Source organism: Brachycentrus maculatus, unplaced genomic scaffold (genome assembly GCF_059751285.1).
Source record: "Brachycentrus maculatus isolate JH-2025_06_01 unplaced genomic scaffold, ASM5975128v1 h1tg000188l, whole genome shotgun sequence".
Classification (NCBI taxonomy): Eukaryota; Metazoa; Arthropoda; class Insecta; order Trichoptera; family Brachycentridae; genus Brachycentrus; species Brachycentrus maculatus.
The window spans coordinates 1,397,793-1,417,063 of NW_028280939.1; the positions used below are offsets into that span (position 1 = coordinate 1,397,793).

The window sequence follows — 19,271 nt, forward strand, 5'->3', positions numbered from 1 at the left end:
GAGACTGACGGGAGCATTTCGTCGTAACATCGCTCGCGGCGAGCATCACCGAGCATCCGAAACTGTGGATGGAGCGCTCGGCTCGGTGCACTGACTGCCTGAATGCTCGCATCGTAACGTGTTACGTTACGACTAAATGCTCCGGTCTCCACCTTAATATGTTAAATAAGTTACCATAATATGGTAAATATGCATCCTGAAAATTCTTAATTTGGTAGGTGTACCTTGAATAGAAAAAGTTTGCGGAACACTGTCTTAGTGGACTGGAATATCTCAGTTGTTCTCATGTTGATAGTCCTGAAAGTTTGATTTTTTTTGTATCCCATTTATAATAGGCTAATACTTACATGTCGCTCACTCCTTTCAAGAACGTCATAAATCAAAAAACTTAATTTTTCTCCTGAACGTTCTCCTGAACGTTTTTAAAGTATAAAAATATCATACAATGTATTAAAAATAAATATCATGCCACTTACTAAACTTTTTACTGTGCAACAGATCTTTTTAAGTAAAACATGATGGTTTTTTCTCCATTTGAAAAATATTTAGTATTTTAAAAAAAATAATTAAACCATAACTTTTCTTCTCAATGCAAAAACAACACTTTCTGCCCTGTAGCGGGTAAATATTAAGTTAAAAATATGCCTCTTTTGCTGGGATATAGTGCATTTTCTGGGCATTCCGAAAACATGCACAACTGAAAAATGACGATTGTTGATTTATGACGTTCTTGAAAGGAGTGAGCGATGTGTACTTGAGTGGTTCTTTAGTATAAAATATTTCTTATTTGACTTCAACATCAAGGAAAACTAATGTCAGTGTCAAAACATGTTTAATTTTTTTTATATATCAGTGTCGTAGATGGAATGGCGTTGAATGGGACTCTACTACTTGCGAAACAAACAGAAAATACGAAGTTATCGACAAAACCAGTTATGCCATTTGCAAATGTGACTCCATGGGTTATATGAGGTAATGTTATAACAAAAATGCCAAATGTTTATTAAACACAAATAAATTCCTGTAAATTAAATCACTTCGATAATTGTATTTATAATAATTAATTTTTGACAAATACTTTCTGGAATAGCTGTAGTCACATGATAGAAGCTAAAACGTAACATTTATGAAAAGCGTTCAGTCATTTAGTATTAGTCTCTTCGCTTAGCTCATGTATACATACTTGGTTATATTTGTACCCTTTTTATGTTTTATTCACTTGGCCCAGCGGCCTCAACACTCTTGTCTATACTACATTCTTTAAACAATAATTATTATATATTTTTTATGTTCTCTTTTGCATATTATTGTCTATTGTCACATTTCAATCCCTCCCACCTTGTCTATGCATTGCAATGAGTTACTGTAATTTGTTTAATGAGACAATACAGCAATATTTTAAAGATATGCAACAATACTTACACCAATCAATGGCTGACAATGCTGCATTAAAAAAAAAAACCTAATGTCTAAGTGACACTGAAATATAGCTACGGCTTATGCAACAACGCTTATTGTAACCCTACTAGTTTAAATTTTTTATGTTTTATAGCCTATGCCTACTCGTGAGTGGATTTACTCTTTATATTTAAAGTTACTATAATTTCATGTAATTCATGAGATAGAGTTCTTGTGCACCATAGGAATTTTACCGTCCAGCAGTCCGATTAAAAATAAATAAAAGCGACTACGACTGTTTAGCGTGATCGAATTTACGCGCACTGTGATCACGCACCGATCGAGCGCACTGATCCGAAGAAAGAAAGACAAAAGCACAAGCCAATCCAAGCCAATTATCCATTTTATCATGCTAACTGAAGTGCCGGACGGTGAAATTCCGTGTAGTGCACAAACGCCCTTACATGGAAGCAGACCAGTCATTTATCTAATGTTTACTGTAAAGCTGAGTAACCCCGAGAACAAATTATAGTAACTTCTCGTGATAAGCATCCACTGCGTAGAAATCTGACATCATGAATAACAATTAATATATGCATATTTTTTTTCAGTCTCTATTTAAATTCAAATCCGATCTTTGTAGCAGTAACAACAGAAAAGTCAGAACTACAAACCTCAAGCAGTTTATCAAACCCTTTAACGCAACCAACAGAGGGGACCGAATCAGCTGACTTTGAAATAACAAACCCATATGCATTTTCAACTGTTGCAATATCAAACATCATATCAACTAAACCAGTATCTGAAGGTTTGTATATACATATCATATTTAGATTTTGTCGGAATAGAAACATGTTACTATAATAATAAAATCCTTAAAAGTAGAAGATGGATATGGATGGGAGACGTTCTGAAACCATTAAACCCTCATGTCTCTTCTTCCTACACTGAGGATTTCAGCACCCTGGAAAACTGCTGATAACCGACTGTACTCAGCGGAACTTTAGGATGCTGGATTGACTGGGGAGGAAGGCAAGGAAATGGCGTATGACAGGGTGGCTTGGGGACGACTTGTAGTGATCATATGCTCCACCTAGGAAGTGAAAATGTATGAAAAGGAGGAAGACAGCAATACCTTGTTAATTTGAAATTAATGATCAAATGAGCAAGTTCAAAGAAAAATTCCTTAAAACTACTTCATTGCTTAAAACTAGTGCGTAATGTTAAACAATGTAGAAAATGGTATTTAAATCAATTAAGAAAAACTAGTATTATTTTTTCCATTCATGATTTTTTCTCTTTTCTCGTACTACTTATTTTGAATTCTGGATGAAATATTTTTTGAAGTTTTGAATTATTCAAATTATCGAAAAGTTTGTTTGAAAAAATTACTAGATTAACTGAAATTTGGTATTTTTTAAAATTATGCTGAAATTTGAAATATCATTGTGTGATTCAACTAGATTTCACTGCAACATTTTGAGTGTGTCCAAATACTTGTTCACAAAATCTGGATTATCTCCAATTACAGGAGTTATTTTCATATTATTTTTTGACATCTCGTCAAAGATGAAGAAGAACATGGAAGTCTGGGCATTTACGGGGCTGATGACCGTCATCGGCTGGTTTAAGTGATCACTTTACACACGTGTAACATTCACCAATTCTACCCATCATTGACAACCACACTACTCAAATTCTTGGAAATTCTATATATATGAACCAATTTAGAAACCTTGTTCTTGAATCACTAGAACTTCACTAGAGACATCTATTGGTAAATGCCCAGACTTCCATGTTCTTCTTCATCTTTGATGAGATGTCAAAAAATAATAGATTTCACTGTATTATATAATATTGATATTGTAAATTTTACGATCCATGTTTGTAGGAAAGTGACTCGAAAGTGTATCAATATTTATGGTTTTGCTACTTGCTACGCAATACTTTCGAGTTAAAAGATATATTTGGTGCTGTTTACACCTAGTTTGCTTGAGCCTGTTCCGAGATCTTTAACTTTTGATTCCAATTTTCTAAAACAAATATATGTACTAGTTAAAAAGAATACAAAAAGATTAATATTCTCTTTCTATGATAAAAGTCTGCGCAAGCTATGGAATGAATGTGTAATAAATAAAACATTTTATGAATTTTAAGATTTGACATATGCGGTAGCTATCGGAATGACTTCATTTATCCTCGGTGCTATTGTGATAACAGTTTATCTTCGCAGAAAATGGTTTAGAAGAACTAACATTTTAAATATAGTAAGTATAATATAATATTTTTAGATTTAAAACAATATTGAATCCAGTTCTTTCATAACGATCCCATTTGGTTTGTGTTTACGTCATATAATATGAAAACGTTGCAAAATAAAAGATTGATAATTTTTTAAATGCTTTTGCAGATTCCTTCAGCAGATTACTTTAAAAAATCTAAACCAAAATATGCTAAATTTTATGCAGAAGATCTCATGGAAGGAAATGCTGAATCTCTTGGTATGAATAATTAATATAATCTTATAATAATTGTATATTTTTTTCCTATATTATTGATATTTCTTTTAAAAACTCTGTTGTATAATTGATGAATAATGGTATGTTGCGAATACCCAGAAATTAAAATACAAACAAGTTGTGTTTTGTAATATTAATAATTGATTTTATATAATTGGAGTATATTAAATATATTATTAGTAATAACTCCATGATGTAGTGTAGATTAATAAATGTCCATTATATCTCATTTAATATGTAAATTTTATTAATAAGTATTTAAAAAAAAGTTCTAAAAAAAACCATTCTAGTAAGCAATTCTAATAATTTTCAGGTGTGCATCAACTTTTCAAATTGTTTGTATTGTACCGATTTCTAGATTGTTCTTCTTCTTTCAGCTAAACACAATATGAATTGGTGATGTGTGGAAATAAAATATATTTTTTTCAATTTGATTTATATTTTTAAAAGTGTGAAAATAAGAATTAATTAATAAAAAGTCCCTCTTACTAATAATATACTAATATATAATTGTTTCAAAATATATATTATGTATTTTACACAAATTGATAGACACAGCTTTAAATTAAATCTCATACAGTTTTGTGTTAAATATTATACAGTTTTGTGATCTTGCACCGTAAAGATTCCAAGATTTTGCAGCAAAATATTAAAGGTATGCAAAAATTTATATATTTTTTCATTTGTAATTTGGGGATTATTAAATAATTGATTCCCATGTATATACCTTATTTTAACATTATTATTTACAATTATTAATCACACTTAAGCTACTTCCACGGCGTCTCCGATTTTTACAAATCCTTCTTTACGAAGTCCTAAATGGATGCCCATCACAGGAGAAGTGGTTTCGGAAATATTCAACTTTGGATCTTTTCTTATTCGATATCTGTAAAAGTTATTTAAATTTAATAAATTAAATATGAGTACATACACGCATGTTATACTTTCTTTTATAAAAAAAAACTTACGTTCTTAAAGTTTTCAACGGTTCCTCAGCTTTATCTTTTTCGCCTGTTTCTGAACTCACTGTTGTCAATATACATCTACAAAAAAAACAGTAATTATGGTAAATTATTATGGCAAAAATGACGGAAAATATTGCATGGTGTATCAAAAATACTGTAGGAAACATGGTTCAAATGAATTTGGGGTGGTGAAACCACCTCTCACTGTATATCTTTGCTACATTTCACCCAGAATACCACCATTCCAATGTAAAAACATTGTTATTTCATTCAGCATGTGTTATTTTGTAATCATTTTATAAGAGAGCAACAATTAAGAAAAGAAAAAAAAAAGTGACAATGAAGTAGTGGCAATGTATCAACTTTTCGCAATGAATTATAGTGGTTTTGTTAAATTAGAGGCATTGTAACATTTAAAAAATATATATCTTATCTTAATGTGTATTATTTAGAGGCATTGTAACATTTTAATTTTTTTTCTTATTCTGTTGGATAATTTTTTGATTACATTATACTGTGAGGTAATTGGGATGCAAAATAGCTTTCTTTCAACCCTTATGCAAATGCACACTTAATGACGCGTAGGGTACTGAATCATATCAAAGCAGTGTTATCTTGATTGTTAATTATATGAAGGTAAGGTGATCAATTCTGTGCTTCCGGTACCAGTTCAGGGTAATATAAAATAAATATTAGAGTTGAAAATCATAAATTTGTACATTGAACCTTCTGGGAATCTAACCCAGAACCTCCAGCGTGGTAGCCAAATACGCTAACATTACGAAGGCGGATAAAATATAACTTTTGGGATAATTTTACACTTTGCTAAGACACAGAGAATACATTTATAGACTAATTATAATACTTCTTAGCTAAATGGGGATCTGGGTTTTGTTTTCCAGCTTACTGCTCTGGTACTCTCTCTCATTCACACTTATGTCCAAACATTTCTCTTATTTAATTAATTTATCTTAATTTAGCTAATTTTTTTTGGTGTTGATTGAGAAAAATTGAAAGTGTACTGTGGTTTTTATTCACATTTATTAATATTGTATAGTTTACCTAGTACGCCTCCATAGTGTAATGGTCAGCACGCAAATAAATGTAAGTGATTTTTTCACTCTAATATTTATTCAATATTACCCTGGACAGGTACCTGAAGCGGAGTGCTAATCACCTTTCCTTCATGTGTGTTAATGAACAAGATAACACTTCGTTTATATCATGGGTGACCAACCTTTTCAGCAGCCGGGCCAGATTTTAGAAATGACATTTAATTTTAAATTTTTATATTATTATTATTATTTTTTTTTTAATATACAATGAAAATGAGAATCAAACATTTATTTAATTAGAGTTAGGCAATACGAAAAATAATCACAAAACTTCTCAGTTCTTCTGTTACTCTTCTCTTCTTTGGGCCAACGTCTTTACTACTTGACGCCATTATATGGGTCTTAAAATTATCACGATAGTGAAATTACTTCCATATATGAGATATGATACGAACTACGCACGATAGATTTTTCTTTTGGCGGTTTTATGTACACTTATGTGAAAAAAAACACACTTATGTGAAATGCTCCGCGGGCCGCATGTAGACACCCGGCAGCCGCATGCGGCCCGCGGGTCGCGGGTTGGCCACCCTTAGTTTATATGATGCAGTTCCCTATGCACCTTTGGGATGCGGATAAGAGTTTGAAGAAGTGAAGTAGTTACCTAGTACACTGTTTAAGAACTTTAAATACGACGTCTCCAATTCGGACCCATTTCCAGTGATCCTCTTCAAATGGTTGCGGCCCTGTTACCAGGAAGTTAGGACGGAACTGTAGGGCTGTTATTGGGTTAGAGAGGCGGGTGTTGAGATCGTCAATGGAACTTGTATTGATAATTGAGAAAGAAGTGTAATCGGTGAAGGCCCCCTGAAATGCAAATTTTGTACAGGAGTAAAATTTTGTTGACATTAGCTTATTTTGAATTTTAAAAATATAAATAGCGTTCTTACCCGGCTACACCTATGATTAATGTTGTATTATTTGATTTTTAAAAAAATTTTAATTTAATTTTTAGTTGGTGTAAGTAGTATAAAAATGGAGGTGAGATTTGTTTGAAATTTTGTAAAAATATAGTTTCAACCTTAAACTTTCAAAATATTAGAGAATTTTTATGCTTTTTATAATTTTGATGTTTACTTTAGAGAATGCACTGTTAACACATTTTTTTGACATAGTGTTGTATCTGTTTGAAAAAAATACATTGAAATTCCGATATAGCATATTCTGGCTTTAAATTTTATAGGATTTTCCATCTTCTAATTTTTAGCAGGATAATTATGTGTACATGTCTACTCGTATAAACATACAAATATACAAACTAACTTTCAGAATTGTAGTATGATATGAATGCAAATATTTCATAAAAAATTCACTTACAGCATCCTCATCAGAAATGAGTTGTTTAATTCTACTTTTTTGCATTTTCTTGCAATCTTGTGGACATTGAACTAATCTAAAGCCACTGTCTTCTCCCGATAGGAAACTGTAAATAAAATGAAAAATTAACCAAGTATTGAAAAAATATTTATTTCTTATGTGCAATTTTTATCTGTAACCTTATACATAATATAATTCATATACTTATATCATATACAAACATATCGCTTACTCCTTTCAACAACATCATGTATCAAAAATCGTCAATTGTTGTTGTGCATGTTTTCGGAATGCCCAGAAAATGTACTATATCCCAGCAAAAGTGGCACATTTTTAACTTGATATTTACTCCCTACAGGGCAAAAAGTGTTGTTTTTGCATTTTGAAGAAAAGGTATTGTTTAATTATTTTTTTAAATACACTAAATATTTTTTAAATGGAAAAAAACCTTCAGGTTTTACCTAAAAAGATCTGTTGGACAGTAAATAGTTCAATAAGTGGCTTGATATTTATTTTTAAAACATTTTATTATATTCTTAAACTTTAAAAACGATCTCCTGAAAAATCAAGTTTTTTATATATGACGTTGTTGAAAGGAGTGAGCGATATAAGATGTCAATATTATAGGAATCTCAACTTAATATGAAATATCTATCGTTTCTTCTAAGAAATTGTACAGAATTATAGTTTTAGCTGGGTCCTTAAAATAAACAACTTAATGTAATTGATTTAAATAGATTAATTATGTAGGTTTTTTTTTGTACCGGGAAAACCACTTTGCCGCTTCGTCTCCACTATCCAAGCACTCGAATGTTCTCCCGAAATGAATGGCTTTTGTTTCTTTGACGGAATATTTTTTTAAATCGAGTGTGAATTTGTCCATATTTGGTGCTTCCAGTACAAGTTTGTCATCAATGACTTGCGGTTTAATAAGAACAAGCTTCGGATGCGTTCTCCCAGTCACAAAAGCTCCTGTTTTGTCATCAGTAACCATGAAACTTCTGAAACATAGGTAAGGTACTTTACAAAGCTGATATTAAATTATGGGATTAAGGATGTCTTCTTTGGATCAATTTGGTAAGGTTATTTTGTAGAGCAAGCGTTTTGGCACGAGAACTTTTTACCAAAAAATCATTTTGAGGCAGGCTGTTTTGGGGCCAGTGATGTATTATATCTACTTGTATATTTTTTAGATATTTAATTGAATGGAAGCATCGTAAAAGTTTTACAAGTTTTAATACTGAGACTGAAATATATTGTCTTAAAAGAATTACAGATTTCATTTTAGTTATATCGTAGTCATATAGGAGAAAGGGACCAAGTGGATTTTTTACAAAAACGTGATCATTGACTATTTGATATCTTACTAGCTTAATACATATCGCCTTGAAAAAAAACCCTATGGATTTTAAACTTGGAAGTATAATATATAGACTTGTTAAAAATGACTAACTGCATTGATGTTTATTTTCTTGCCAAGCAAAAGTGACTTAAACGGCCCTTCTGGACATTTTACATTTTGTTAGTTAATCACTTTCTCCTGTACGACTACGATATATTGATTTTCCATACACAAGAAAAAATCTTATAATGCTAATAAACAAATTCATCTAAATTGATCATTTGGTATTATTATGATGCTAAATTTTACGATTCCCCAATTTGTAGAGGCGTAATATCCAACAGTTGCAGTAGTAAAATAAATAGTATACTTGCTTTCGTCAAGTCAAAATGCATCGCTCTAAAATGGTTGTACCAAACTAGGATCACCAAAAGGTTTAATTTTGTAAATTATGGCACCAACCTGTCTTGAAGAAAACCTGATCGAAGTCCTAATGGTGTGCATTCCATTTCAATGAATCTAATAACTCCTACAGATTTTATAGGAAAACACATCATGTCAGACAGATTTCCAACTTTCTGCCATTTTGTAGGTATTTTCTCTTTTGAATAATATTTCCATGCCGCCCATAGACCTCCTGCACTAAGTACACCTATGCCAATAGATATACTCACTGGACCTATTAATCATTTAAAAAAAACAGACGGAATCAATATCTTAAAGTTTGTAATTATAAAACAATTAGGTTGACTAAATTTCCATAATGCTTTGAATCAACAGCCAAATGTTTTTATCAACTGGTAAAAATTGCTACATTTTTCTTTGAGTTCTTAATATTTTTTTAAATTTTATGTTTTTGTCAGATTAACAAGCGTTCTAATCTTTCAATGTTGGTTTTCCTTTTTTTTTTTAAATGATTTTTTTCAACCCTTATCCACACCCAATGGTGCATAGGGCACTGCATCATGGTGACGCAGTGTTAATTTGATAGTTAATGGCATGAAGGTAAGGTGATCATTCTTTCTTTTAACCCTTATCCGCACCCAATGGTGCATAGGGCACTGCATCATAGCGACGCAGTGTTAATTTGATTGTTAATTGCATGAAGGCAAGGTGATCAGCCCTCCGCTCCAGGCACCAGTCCGAGGTGATATCGAATAAATATTAGATTGAAAAAAATCACTTATATTTATTTGAACCCCCCCCCCCTGGGAATCGAACCCGGGACCTCCAGTACGGTAGCCAAGCGTGCTGACCATTACACTACGAAGGCGGGGTTTTCTTTTTATATACTCATAATTCTTAACAAAATGTAAGAACTTAAATTCACCATATACTGTGTATAGGTCCTCAAGCAACCACCGTCAAACAGTGGTTACGGGTTATTTTACGGGTATTGGAAAGTCGTTTGTTATTTTGAAGACGGAGTAAAGCTTTATTTTAAGAAAAGCAAAAATGTTCGCGCACAATGGTGCGTTGGGTTCTACAGTACAAAGAATGGTGCATTTAAATTACCCAATTTAGTGTTTATTTTTATTAATTTAATTTTTAGACAACAATTATTAATTTGAACAAAAAATGTAATTTGTGGTTATGAAACAAATAATATTGATGTTGTTGTTATTTTATTAGCTTCAAAGTAGTTATAAAACGACTTATGGTCACATGGTTATGATAAGTTATGATAAAAATCTTTGAATGTTATAAAAGTGTAATAAAATCTGATAATATTTTATCTGTTCTGTGCAAGTGACAGAAACAGGTGAATTAGTGTATATTTTAAAAATATCTTAAAAATTATGATAAATTTATGTAATAATTAAAAAAGATTTGAAGGGCGTTGTAACATAGTATATTTAGACATATTTATTCACCGTAAACTATTTACAAATGTTTATATAATTAGACTCAAAAATATTTATTCAATAATCTACTTCCATTTAAAAAACCGTAGTTTTTCTTTTTAATGTTTTAAAAGTTTTACAATATGAAGAACTTGGATTTTATAAAACTGAATTTTGTTTAAAAAACCAGCTAGGATATTAAAAAAACGCTGAATTTGCATAGTGTACCAATAATCCAAACCAAATGCAAAAATCGGTCAGAACCATTTCTTCTTACTACCAGTATTATTTAATAAAGATGTTTTTTTTAGTTCTCCATTCAATTTTTTAAAATTAAATTAAATGAAATTCACAAAACGTAGAAATTATAGAGTTATAAACACAGAAAATTTGTGTTTTGTTGTTTCACACTAGAAATAATAAATCACTTTCTATTGTAATAATGTAATTACAGTATTACTGACCTCAGCTGGTTTTGAAGTAATTATATGTAAAAGTAATATATAATAATAAAACATATTCTCAAACCTTTATAATTATACATGTTTATATCACTGTTCTAGTAAATAAAAATGCTCTCTTCAATGCCGGTTGTGAATATAATCACTAACTAAGTGCTAGTGATATCATTATTATCTAATGCTTTATGACCAATTGAGGCTATTAAGTATTATCTAAAAATACCTTCTGATAATAAGTGCAGGTAATACCAATATTATATTTCAAAAAATTATCTGTGGTGGACATAGAAATTATTTTGATTGGCATTTGTCAGCAAAAACATACTTATATTTTTATATGATTTTTAAATCTTCCCTGATATTTTGTTTCTCAAATTAAAATATCTAAATAATTTTTACTTTTAATTCATGAAAAATCTGCTGTATTTAATAATTTATTCAATTAAAATTTAATTCATAATCACAATTTCAACAGTATATAATGAATGATGGTATTTAACTTTTAATTACCAACATGGAGCCTCTGACATTCAGGCTATTCCAAAAAAACTGAGATCACCCATTCACCCTATTCATGGCATAGCTACACCTTTTGTTTGTATACCTAAAGGTGGAGACTGACCGGAGCATTTCGTCATAATGTAACAGTCATGTAATGTCAGTACACCGAGCTGAGCACTCCATCCATAGTTTCGGATGGTCGGTGATGCTCGCTGCAAGCGATGTTACGACGAAATGCTCTGGTCAGTCTCCACCTTAATGTGTTGTTTAGTGATTTGCACTATGGTTGCGGTTTCTTATGTCATGAATATCAATTTAGTAAGTTAAATGCTTTTTGTTTGAATTCCTAATGTGTTGTTTAGCGATTTGCACTATGGTTGCGGTTTCTTATGTCGTCAATATCATCAATTTAGTTAGTTAAATCATTTTGTTTGTATACCTAATGTGTTGTTTAGTGTTTTGCACTATGGTTGCGGTTTCTTATGTTGTGAGTATCAAATTAGTAAGTTAAATCCGGGTAAATCCATTTAAAATACCTGGTTGGCCTAGGAGCCCCCACACCCATACTTATTTAAAAAAAAAAAAAAAAATTGTTGAAAAAATGATTGTTTTCTGCCTTTTCTTTGTTAAAAAATAATGAAACCTTCAACGTTATCTGAAAACAAAATCATAAGATAAAAAAATTAAAAAAGGTTTAAAAAAAATCAGAGAAAATATGACTTTATTTATTTTTAGAGTAGGAAATGTCAACAATTTTGCTATGCATAAGGAATGATTTAAATAATCAAGGGTTAGATTGACATCATTTTGTAGATAAGGCATTCTCAACTCTTGGTTTTATTTTTAATTTATAATTTTTATGTAGGTATTTATTTCCATCATATTTTTGTTGTTTTTTCTTGGATACAGTCACCGTTAAGATTTTTATCAGATTTAATATTCATGTTTTAAAAAAATATCTGCTAAATTACCTTTAGTTACTTATGATAATCCATATCCGCTGTTTTTTTTTCTTCCATGTAACGCGGTGGAACGGCATTCCAGCATCTTTTTTGATGGATATTTTTATTTTTTTATTTTCAAAATCAACAGATAAAACAATGTTTGCGTTTACGTAATTACAATCTTTATTAATATGATTCGTCAAAGTGATAGGAAAAGTTGCTTTAAATTTTATTTAAATAATATTTGAACATAATTTGTTTTAGTAAAATGCTTGAAGTGAAATGACATAAAGTGAGTTCCAGCATTTTTTTATTAAAAAAAAGCCCTGCATATACGTAATATGGGTCGATTTTTGTATCTTTCAACTGTGGTAGCATTTATTATAACATTGTGTGTATGGCTCTTTGTCTGGAGCTCTGCTCGTGATGTCCCCATTCCCACTTGTAAGTGAGGGGTTTGAACTGCCAGAGATCCGGGTGGCCGACGTGAGGAGTGGTGGCTGCGAAGTCCATCTCGCTCCAACGGAATGGAGGAAGCCCTCGGGTGGCATTGTGAACGGGGCCCGACACTGCCAGGAACTGGAGGGTGGCGGCCAATTCTATGCTCGTGATTTTTGCATCTGTTGCACCGTGAGATCGGTGACCCAAAGCATGGAATGGATATGTTCCTAGAGAAAATACAAGTTTAGACTATCGTTTATTGTATGAGTTGACCTCAAATATAACAATTATCAGTAAGGTTTGTTTACCACCAAAATAGTCAAAACAGAATGTTAATGCAAATGGATAATGCGCCAGAACATAACAGATTTTTACAAATAACTAACTAACTAACTAACCATCACGCCGCTTCTCCGCAGGGGTAGGCAGAGAGAATAAAACGCCACACCACTCTGTCTTTGCAAACATTCTTCGCTTCTTCCATGTTCATGCATCTCCTCATACATACCCGCCGATTATTACGACACCTAACCTGACCACTTTCAAGTATTTGACATACCTGATCGTGCCATGTTTTTTTCGGTCTTCCTCTGCTCTTTTTCCCAATTACATTCGCCTCTGTATTTTTATATCTAACAGATTTTTTGACTAAAACGTAAAAAATAACTATAAACTCAAATTTTCACTGTCAACACATTGTTTGCTGGAAATAGTTTAAAGCGTCTTTTACACACTATTGGTAGAAAGTGGGATACGCTTACAAGCGTCCTATTTGTTTACTTTTGGTAGAGCGTGAGAGAGGACAAAAACATTGTATAGATCGGAATTGGGTTTGCGGTTACTTGTGATTAGTAAGGGACCCTAATTTGTATACTAAAGGGTCGGGGTTGATGAAAAAACTGCCCGACAACAATGTGTTAACAAAAGAATACATATTTTTAGGTTACACTGTTTAATATTACGTCCTATTGATATTTCAATACTTTTACAACAGCATTTTTCAGTGCGCCGTGGTACTGAAATTTGTGATGGAAAAATGTCAGTATTACAGTGCTCCAAGGAAGACTCCTCTTAAGGGTGTTGAAATGTCAATAGGAGGAGATAAAGATTAAACATATTATAATCTTTAAATTTGTATACTGATAAAAAAATTACTTTTATCTTCCAAATTCTTACTTCTAAATATGTATTTAACATTAACTCATCACTAGGAAACATTCTTAATTCAGAAAATGGATTATCACATTATTGTGACATTTGAGAGTGGAGGCTTTGATCGGCGAAAATGTTTCAAATTGGAAATATAAAAGAATAAAATCAGAATGGTGAATACGATGCTGGTCTAAACAAAATCAAATACTTGCCATTAGCTTTGTTCAAGTCGTTTCTAGCCGCAATGGCATTTTCTGCACTAAATGGCGGATTGCAGTCGCATCTTGACAGGGGATCATGCTTGAAGTCATTATATCTCATCAAAGCGTACATGTCGTCCATGTTTCTTATTTTTCCCTGGTCTCGTTTGAAGATCTGGGCCCTCGGATTCTTATCGTACGTAAACCAGTCCCCATATTTCTTCACGGATTCCGGTCCACCACTCAAATTGAAAATGTTGGGAAAGTACGCAATGTTGTATGAAGGCCAATATCCCTGGCTTTTTAACAAAGTTGTCCTGAAATTTTTGTTAGAAAATAATTCTTCATTGTGAATTATAATAATAACTGTGATTAATTGTAATTTAAGTTTTTTCTCATTTATATTTATTTACAAGAATGTTAACGAGATAAACATTTGACACAATTTTGGTAATTTGATTGTTGGGTAAATGCTACTGCAAAAGTAGAATCGTAGGTTGGATTCTCACCAATTGCAATATGAATTCAAAAATTATTTATTTATATTTCAATAGGTCTGACTGTGATACGTATTTGTGTAAAATTTTAAAATATAAACTCACATGTCTTGTGCCTCAGTGGTTCCTGGAATTTGTTCTAAAACCCAAAGGAAATCTGATTTTAAATTTTCTTTCGCTCCCGGTACAAACTTTTTATAGTCTACTACCATCCACTGATTATTGTATGTCCCGCTGTTGAATTTCCGGAAGATGTCCACCCAGCCCTTAGCCGTCCCGGCAAGCCGGTTAGCAACCATGCTCCTTACAAATTCCATTACTTGGCCGACAGGTTTGCAGTATTTCCATAGATTTGCATTATCGTTCCCTATTGTAGTTTCTAAGGCGATTAGTTTGGCTGATGTTATGTAGAAGTCGTCGCCCGATTGGAGTTGCCCAGGATATGAAGAGAATGACATTGTATGGCCTTTGATAGTATTTTGTGTATTGGAGAGCATCTTGTATTTAAGGACATACTTCTTTTGCATGCGAAGCATCGATTGATAACTGGAAGAATAATTTTTTTTAATGAAAATCAGCAAAATATTTATCAGGTAATTTCTGTAAATTCTTCCTTCAAAGACAACAATAACCTTTTACATAATATTCACAATTGATTGTTTTTTATTTCTCAAGATATAGAGGCCGAAACACTATCAGCTGACGTTTGTATTTTTGGTCGCTTTGGGTGGTTGCTGGCCACTCAGCCAACTGCTGATTTGACCCTGAAGTATAGTGATGGATTCATGTTTCATCCGATGTGACATACCGTAAGAAAAATCCTTTTTATCGTGCCAAAACAGCTTTACAGACACAACACTCTGAATCGTTAGTGTGACTTTGTTCAAAGTGACACGGTAATCATTGCTTTCTCACGGCTAAATGTTGATGCAAAATGGTGAATACACTCACATTTGATATTCTTAAGGCAGCAGCTATCCCACTCAATTTTAATGAAAACTTATTCATAATTATTTTATGGATTTTTTTTTCATGTTATGAGCTTATTGAGTGCTGTGTTGTATATGATGAGTATTGCTTTTAAACTGACATATCGCTCACTCCTTTCAACAATGTCAAATATCAAAAATTGTCAATTTTCAGTTGTGCATGTTTTCGAATGCCCAGAAAATGTACTATATCCCAGCAAAAGCGGCATATTCTTAACATAATATTTACCCGCTACAGGGCAGAAAGTGTTGTCTTTGCATTTTGAAGAAAATGTATTGTTTAATTATTATTTTAAATATACTAAATATTTTTCAAATGGAGAAAAAACCTTCAGGGTTTACCTAAAAAGATCTGTTGCACTTTAAAAAGTTCAATAAGTGGCTTGATATTTATTTTTAATACATTGTATTATATTTTTAAACTTTAAAAACGATCTCATAAAAAATCAAGTTTTTTGATATATGACATTGTTGAAAGGAGTGAGCGATATGTTCATGTGTCTTTGAGACATCAATGAATGCAATTTTAACTCACCTGTTCCAAGTATCTTGTGCTACATAAATATCAGACCAGTCGGGTAGTATTTTAATAAGAGCTGAGCAATGTCCCGCACCAACTTCTCTTTTTACTCCCATTGCTTGGAATAAATCTTCTAAATCTCCTTGTAAATTAATGTACCTGTTTTGAGCAAACATATTTTTATCACAATTTTTTAAATATATAATTACAATTTTGTATTCTAAAATAGCATGCACAATGTAAATATGTTTATATTAATTTTATTAATGTATGTAAATTGCTTCCGTAGTGTAATGGTCAGCACGCTCGGCTACCATTCTGGAGGTCTCTGGTTCAATTCCCAAGATGGGTAAAATAAATATAAGTGTTTTTTTCACTGTAATATTTATTCTTTACTACCCTGGACTGGTACCTGAAGCGGAGGGCTGATCACCTTTCCTTCATGAGTAAACGATCAAGATAACACTGCGTTTATATGATGCAGTGCCCTATGCACCATTGGGGTGCGGATAAGGGTTTTATTATTATTATTATTATGTAATTTGCTTACAACATATCTCTGTAAGAGAGTCCATGAGCTGGGTCGGAAACTGACTCTGCGTATCCATCAGCAAGCCCTTCCAATTGTCGCAAGTATAATTTTACCTGTAAAAAAAACATTATATCCATTCCTCTCTCATTATTAATATTAATATATATTTAATATTTTTAAAAACAATTATATTGTTATTTTTTGACATCTCATCAAAGATGAAGAAGAATATGGAAGTCTGGGCATTTACGGGGCTGACGACCGTCATCGGCTGGTTTAAGTGGCCACTTTACACACGTGTAACATTCACCAATTCTACCCATTATTGACAACCACACTACTCAAATTTTTGGAAGTTCTATATATATGAACCAATTTAGAAACCTTGTTCTTGAATCACTAGAACTTCACTAGAGACATCTATCGGTGAGATGTAAAGAAGCTTTTTTATCAAGAATTTGAGTAGTGCGGTTGTCAATAATGGGTAGAATTGGTGAATGTTACACATGTGTAAAGTGGCCACTTAAACCAGCCGGTGACGGTCGTCAGCCCCGTAAATGCCCAGACTTCCATATTCTTCTTCATCTTTGATGAGATGTCAAAAAATAATATGAAAATAACTCCTGTAATTGGAGATAATCCAGATTTTGTGAACAAGTATTTGGACACACTCAAAATGCTGTAATTATATTGTTGATGCATGTTACTTATATTACCTGATACCAGTAGGGGTCATTGCTACCGTGAGTATCAATCATTCTGTGGACCCAGGCTCCATTTTTATTTATGTATTGCTCAATTTTATTGCATGCTTCCTTTTTGTCATCGCAAATTCTGTGAACAATTTGACAAATTATTGCGAGGCAACTGTTTTACTGGCTAAATTTTTGAATATACACATTTTTTTTACCCTCTCATTGTGTTTTGCCAGTACATCCAAATCAGATCATGAGTAAGTACTCCTTCCAGAAAACCAGCCGCGTAAGCCTGTTTCTCATCATCATACTCGGTGGAAGAATGCAGTTCCAGGAATGCCCATCTAATCAGGGTTATAGCCACATTATTAAACAAATACTTTTTATGTTGAAAATTGACAATTTTTTTATTGACATGACCAATTGCAGAAATTGTGGAAATGACATATTGATAAAAACCCTTGCATTTGGTATGGTGTGAGTAATTAAGTGTGTAACACATACATTATTTTAAGTATTGGTGTGTTCTCTTTTTTTGAACAACTTGGTTACGTTAATTTGATTAAGGTATTGTGAATACCGCCACCGTAGTGTAATGGTCAGCATGCTTGCCTACCGTTCTGGAGGTCCCGGGTTCGATTCCCAGGGGGGTTTAATAAATATAAGTGATTTTTTCACTCTAATATTTATTCAATATTACACTGGACTGGTACCTGAAGTGGAGGGCTGATCGCCTTTCCTTCATGTGTAATCGATCGAGATAACACTGCGTTTATATGAAACAGTGCCCTATGCACCATTGGGGTGCGGTAAGGGATTTATTATTATTATTGTGAATATAAAAACTCGCATGATTTTTAATTTTATTTTTAGGTGTCATATTAATGCCGCTACGATTTTCAAAATTGTTTTTACTAATGACGTCACAAAAGATGTAGAAAATAGACATGAGCTGGACAAAATTTGTTGACATATTCTGAATATTCACATGCTGTAAATAATATGCTAAGGATTGCACAGTAATCAGTAATGCATTGCACATTTTTATCATTTGTATCACACATTGTAGAAAAATTTCCATCTACCCATATAAATAAAAATATTATAAAAATGGAAAATAATTCTCCTATCTCTCCAAGTTATTCATTGATTGCTTTGAAATTTTGACACAGTGCTGCATTCAACTACACACATTTTTATATACGCTGGTGATAGACTTTTTTTCTACCTAGGACAGAAATTAGTTTTAAATCTTTTTTGACCGCAATGGTAACGCTATGCTTGTGGCGGAAAGAATGCTTCTTGACAGCTGCTATCATTAAGCATTTTCAATGTTTTCGATTTGATAGTTATTTAATATATTTTTCATTTTCATTTCTTCACGAGCATTGTAAAATTATACATATTAGAAATGTGTGCTTTCTATTTTCTTTGTTTCTGTATTTAACTAGACTAACCCACAGCGACGCGTAGCCGGATACAACTAGTTTATCAAAAGCAAAAGGAATCATCACGAATGACGATATATATATTTTTTTGGTCTTAGTTTTTGGTAGGATTAAAATTCTTATTTGTTTTTGGATTTATGTCAATCTTGAATCACTTACCCTGTGTTGTTGATTTGATTATCATATACTGCCTTGGCTAGATGGTAGCTCGGTATTTCGGACGCCTCGTTGACTTCGTAAACTTCAATACCATTATCTTTATATGTGGCGTAAGCCACATTTTTGGACTCACATTTCACCAAGAAAGCCAGAAGGGATAAACCCAATTGTATACAGAACTTCGGAGAACGGATTTCTAACATTTTACTGTGAGGCGTAAATACGTACT

The 19,271-nt window shown here is 32.3% G+C and overlaps 3 protein-coding genes across 3 annotated transcripts in view; 1 reads left to right on the forward strand and 2 right to left on the reverse strand.

Moving 5' to 3' along the window:
* LOC148307850 (uncharacterized) overlaps positions 1–4,375 on the forward strand; it is a 26,115-nt gene extending 21,740 nt beyond the window's left edge. The window contains exons 15-19 of the mRNA XM_088262752.1: positions 854–972; positions 2,010–2,206; positions 3,556–3,665; positions 3,809–3,899; positions 4,295–4,375. Of these exons, the coding sequence (XP_088118878.1) occupies positions 854–972; positions 2,010–2,206; positions 3,556–3,665; positions 3,809–3,899; positions 4,295–4,317 (540 nt within the window). The 3' untranslated portion in view covers positions 4,318–4,375. The remainder of the gene's footprint in view (positions 1–853; positions 973–2,009; positions 2,207–3,555; positions 3,666–3,808; positions 3,900–4,294) is intronic.
* Positions 4,367–8,311, reverse strand: LOC148307851 (mitochondrial amidoxime reducing component 2-like). Its single transcript, XM_088262767.1, has 5 exons — positions 8,082–8,311; positions 7,318–7,423; positions 6,605–6,807; positions 4,889–4,963; positions 4,367–4,806 (listed from the first exon to the last, which is right to left on the reverse strand). Exons 1-5 carry the CDS (start codon positions 8,309–8,311, stop codon positions 4,683–4,685), a joined length of 738 nt encoding a protein of 245 aa, XP_088118893.1. The 3' UTR covers positions 4,367–4,682.
* Positions 8,312–11,721: 3,410 nt separating this feature from the next.
* On the reverse strand, positions 11,722–19,271 carry LOC148307852 (putative aminopeptidase PLBD2). Its single transcript, XM_088262756.1, has 8 exons — positions 19,043–19,271; positions 17,651–17,779; positions 17,457–17,574; positions 16,759–16,853; positions 16,224–16,367; positions 14,805–15,245; positions 14,215–14,519; positions 11,722–13,077 (listed from the first exon to the last, which is right to left on the reverse strand). The coding sequence occupies exons 1-8, from the start codon at positions 19,243–19,245 to the stop codon at positions 12,791–12,793; spliced, it is 1,722 nt and encodes a 573-aa protein (XP_088118882.1). The 5' UTR covers positions 19,246–19,271; the 3' UTR covers positions 11,722–12,790.

What these genes read in the sequence shown, in the direction of transcription:
- LOC148307851 (XM_088262767.1), bottom strand. Translation starts at nt 8,311, where the DNA reads ATGGTTACTGATGACAAAACAGGAGCTTTTGTGACTGGGAGAACGCAT. An exon ending in GTTCTTAAACAGTGTACTAG is followed by an intron (nt 4,964 to 6,604) that starts GTAACTACTTCA and finishes TTTTTTTTGTAG; the next exon opens with ATGTATATTGACAACAGTGA. An exon ending in CCGTTGAAAACTTTAAGAAC is followed by an intron (nt 4,807 to 4,888) that starts GTAAGTTTTTTT and finishes TAACTTTTACAG; the next exon opens with ATATCGAATAAGAAAAGATC.
- LOC148307852 (XM_088262756.1), bottom strand. Translation starts at nt 19,245, where the DNA reads ATGTTAGAAATCCGTTCTCCGAAGTTCTGTATACAATTGGGTTTATCC. An exon ending in GCACAAGATACTTGGAACAG is followed by an intron (nt 15,246 to 16,223) that starts GTGAGTTAAAAT and finishes TTATTCTTCCAG; the next exon opens with TTATCAATCGATGCTTCGCA. An exon ending in CGACTTGAACAAAGCTAATG is followed by an intron (nt 13,078 to 14,214) that starts GCAAGTATTTGA and finishes TATTTTCTCTAG; the next exon opens with GAACATATCCATTCCATGCT.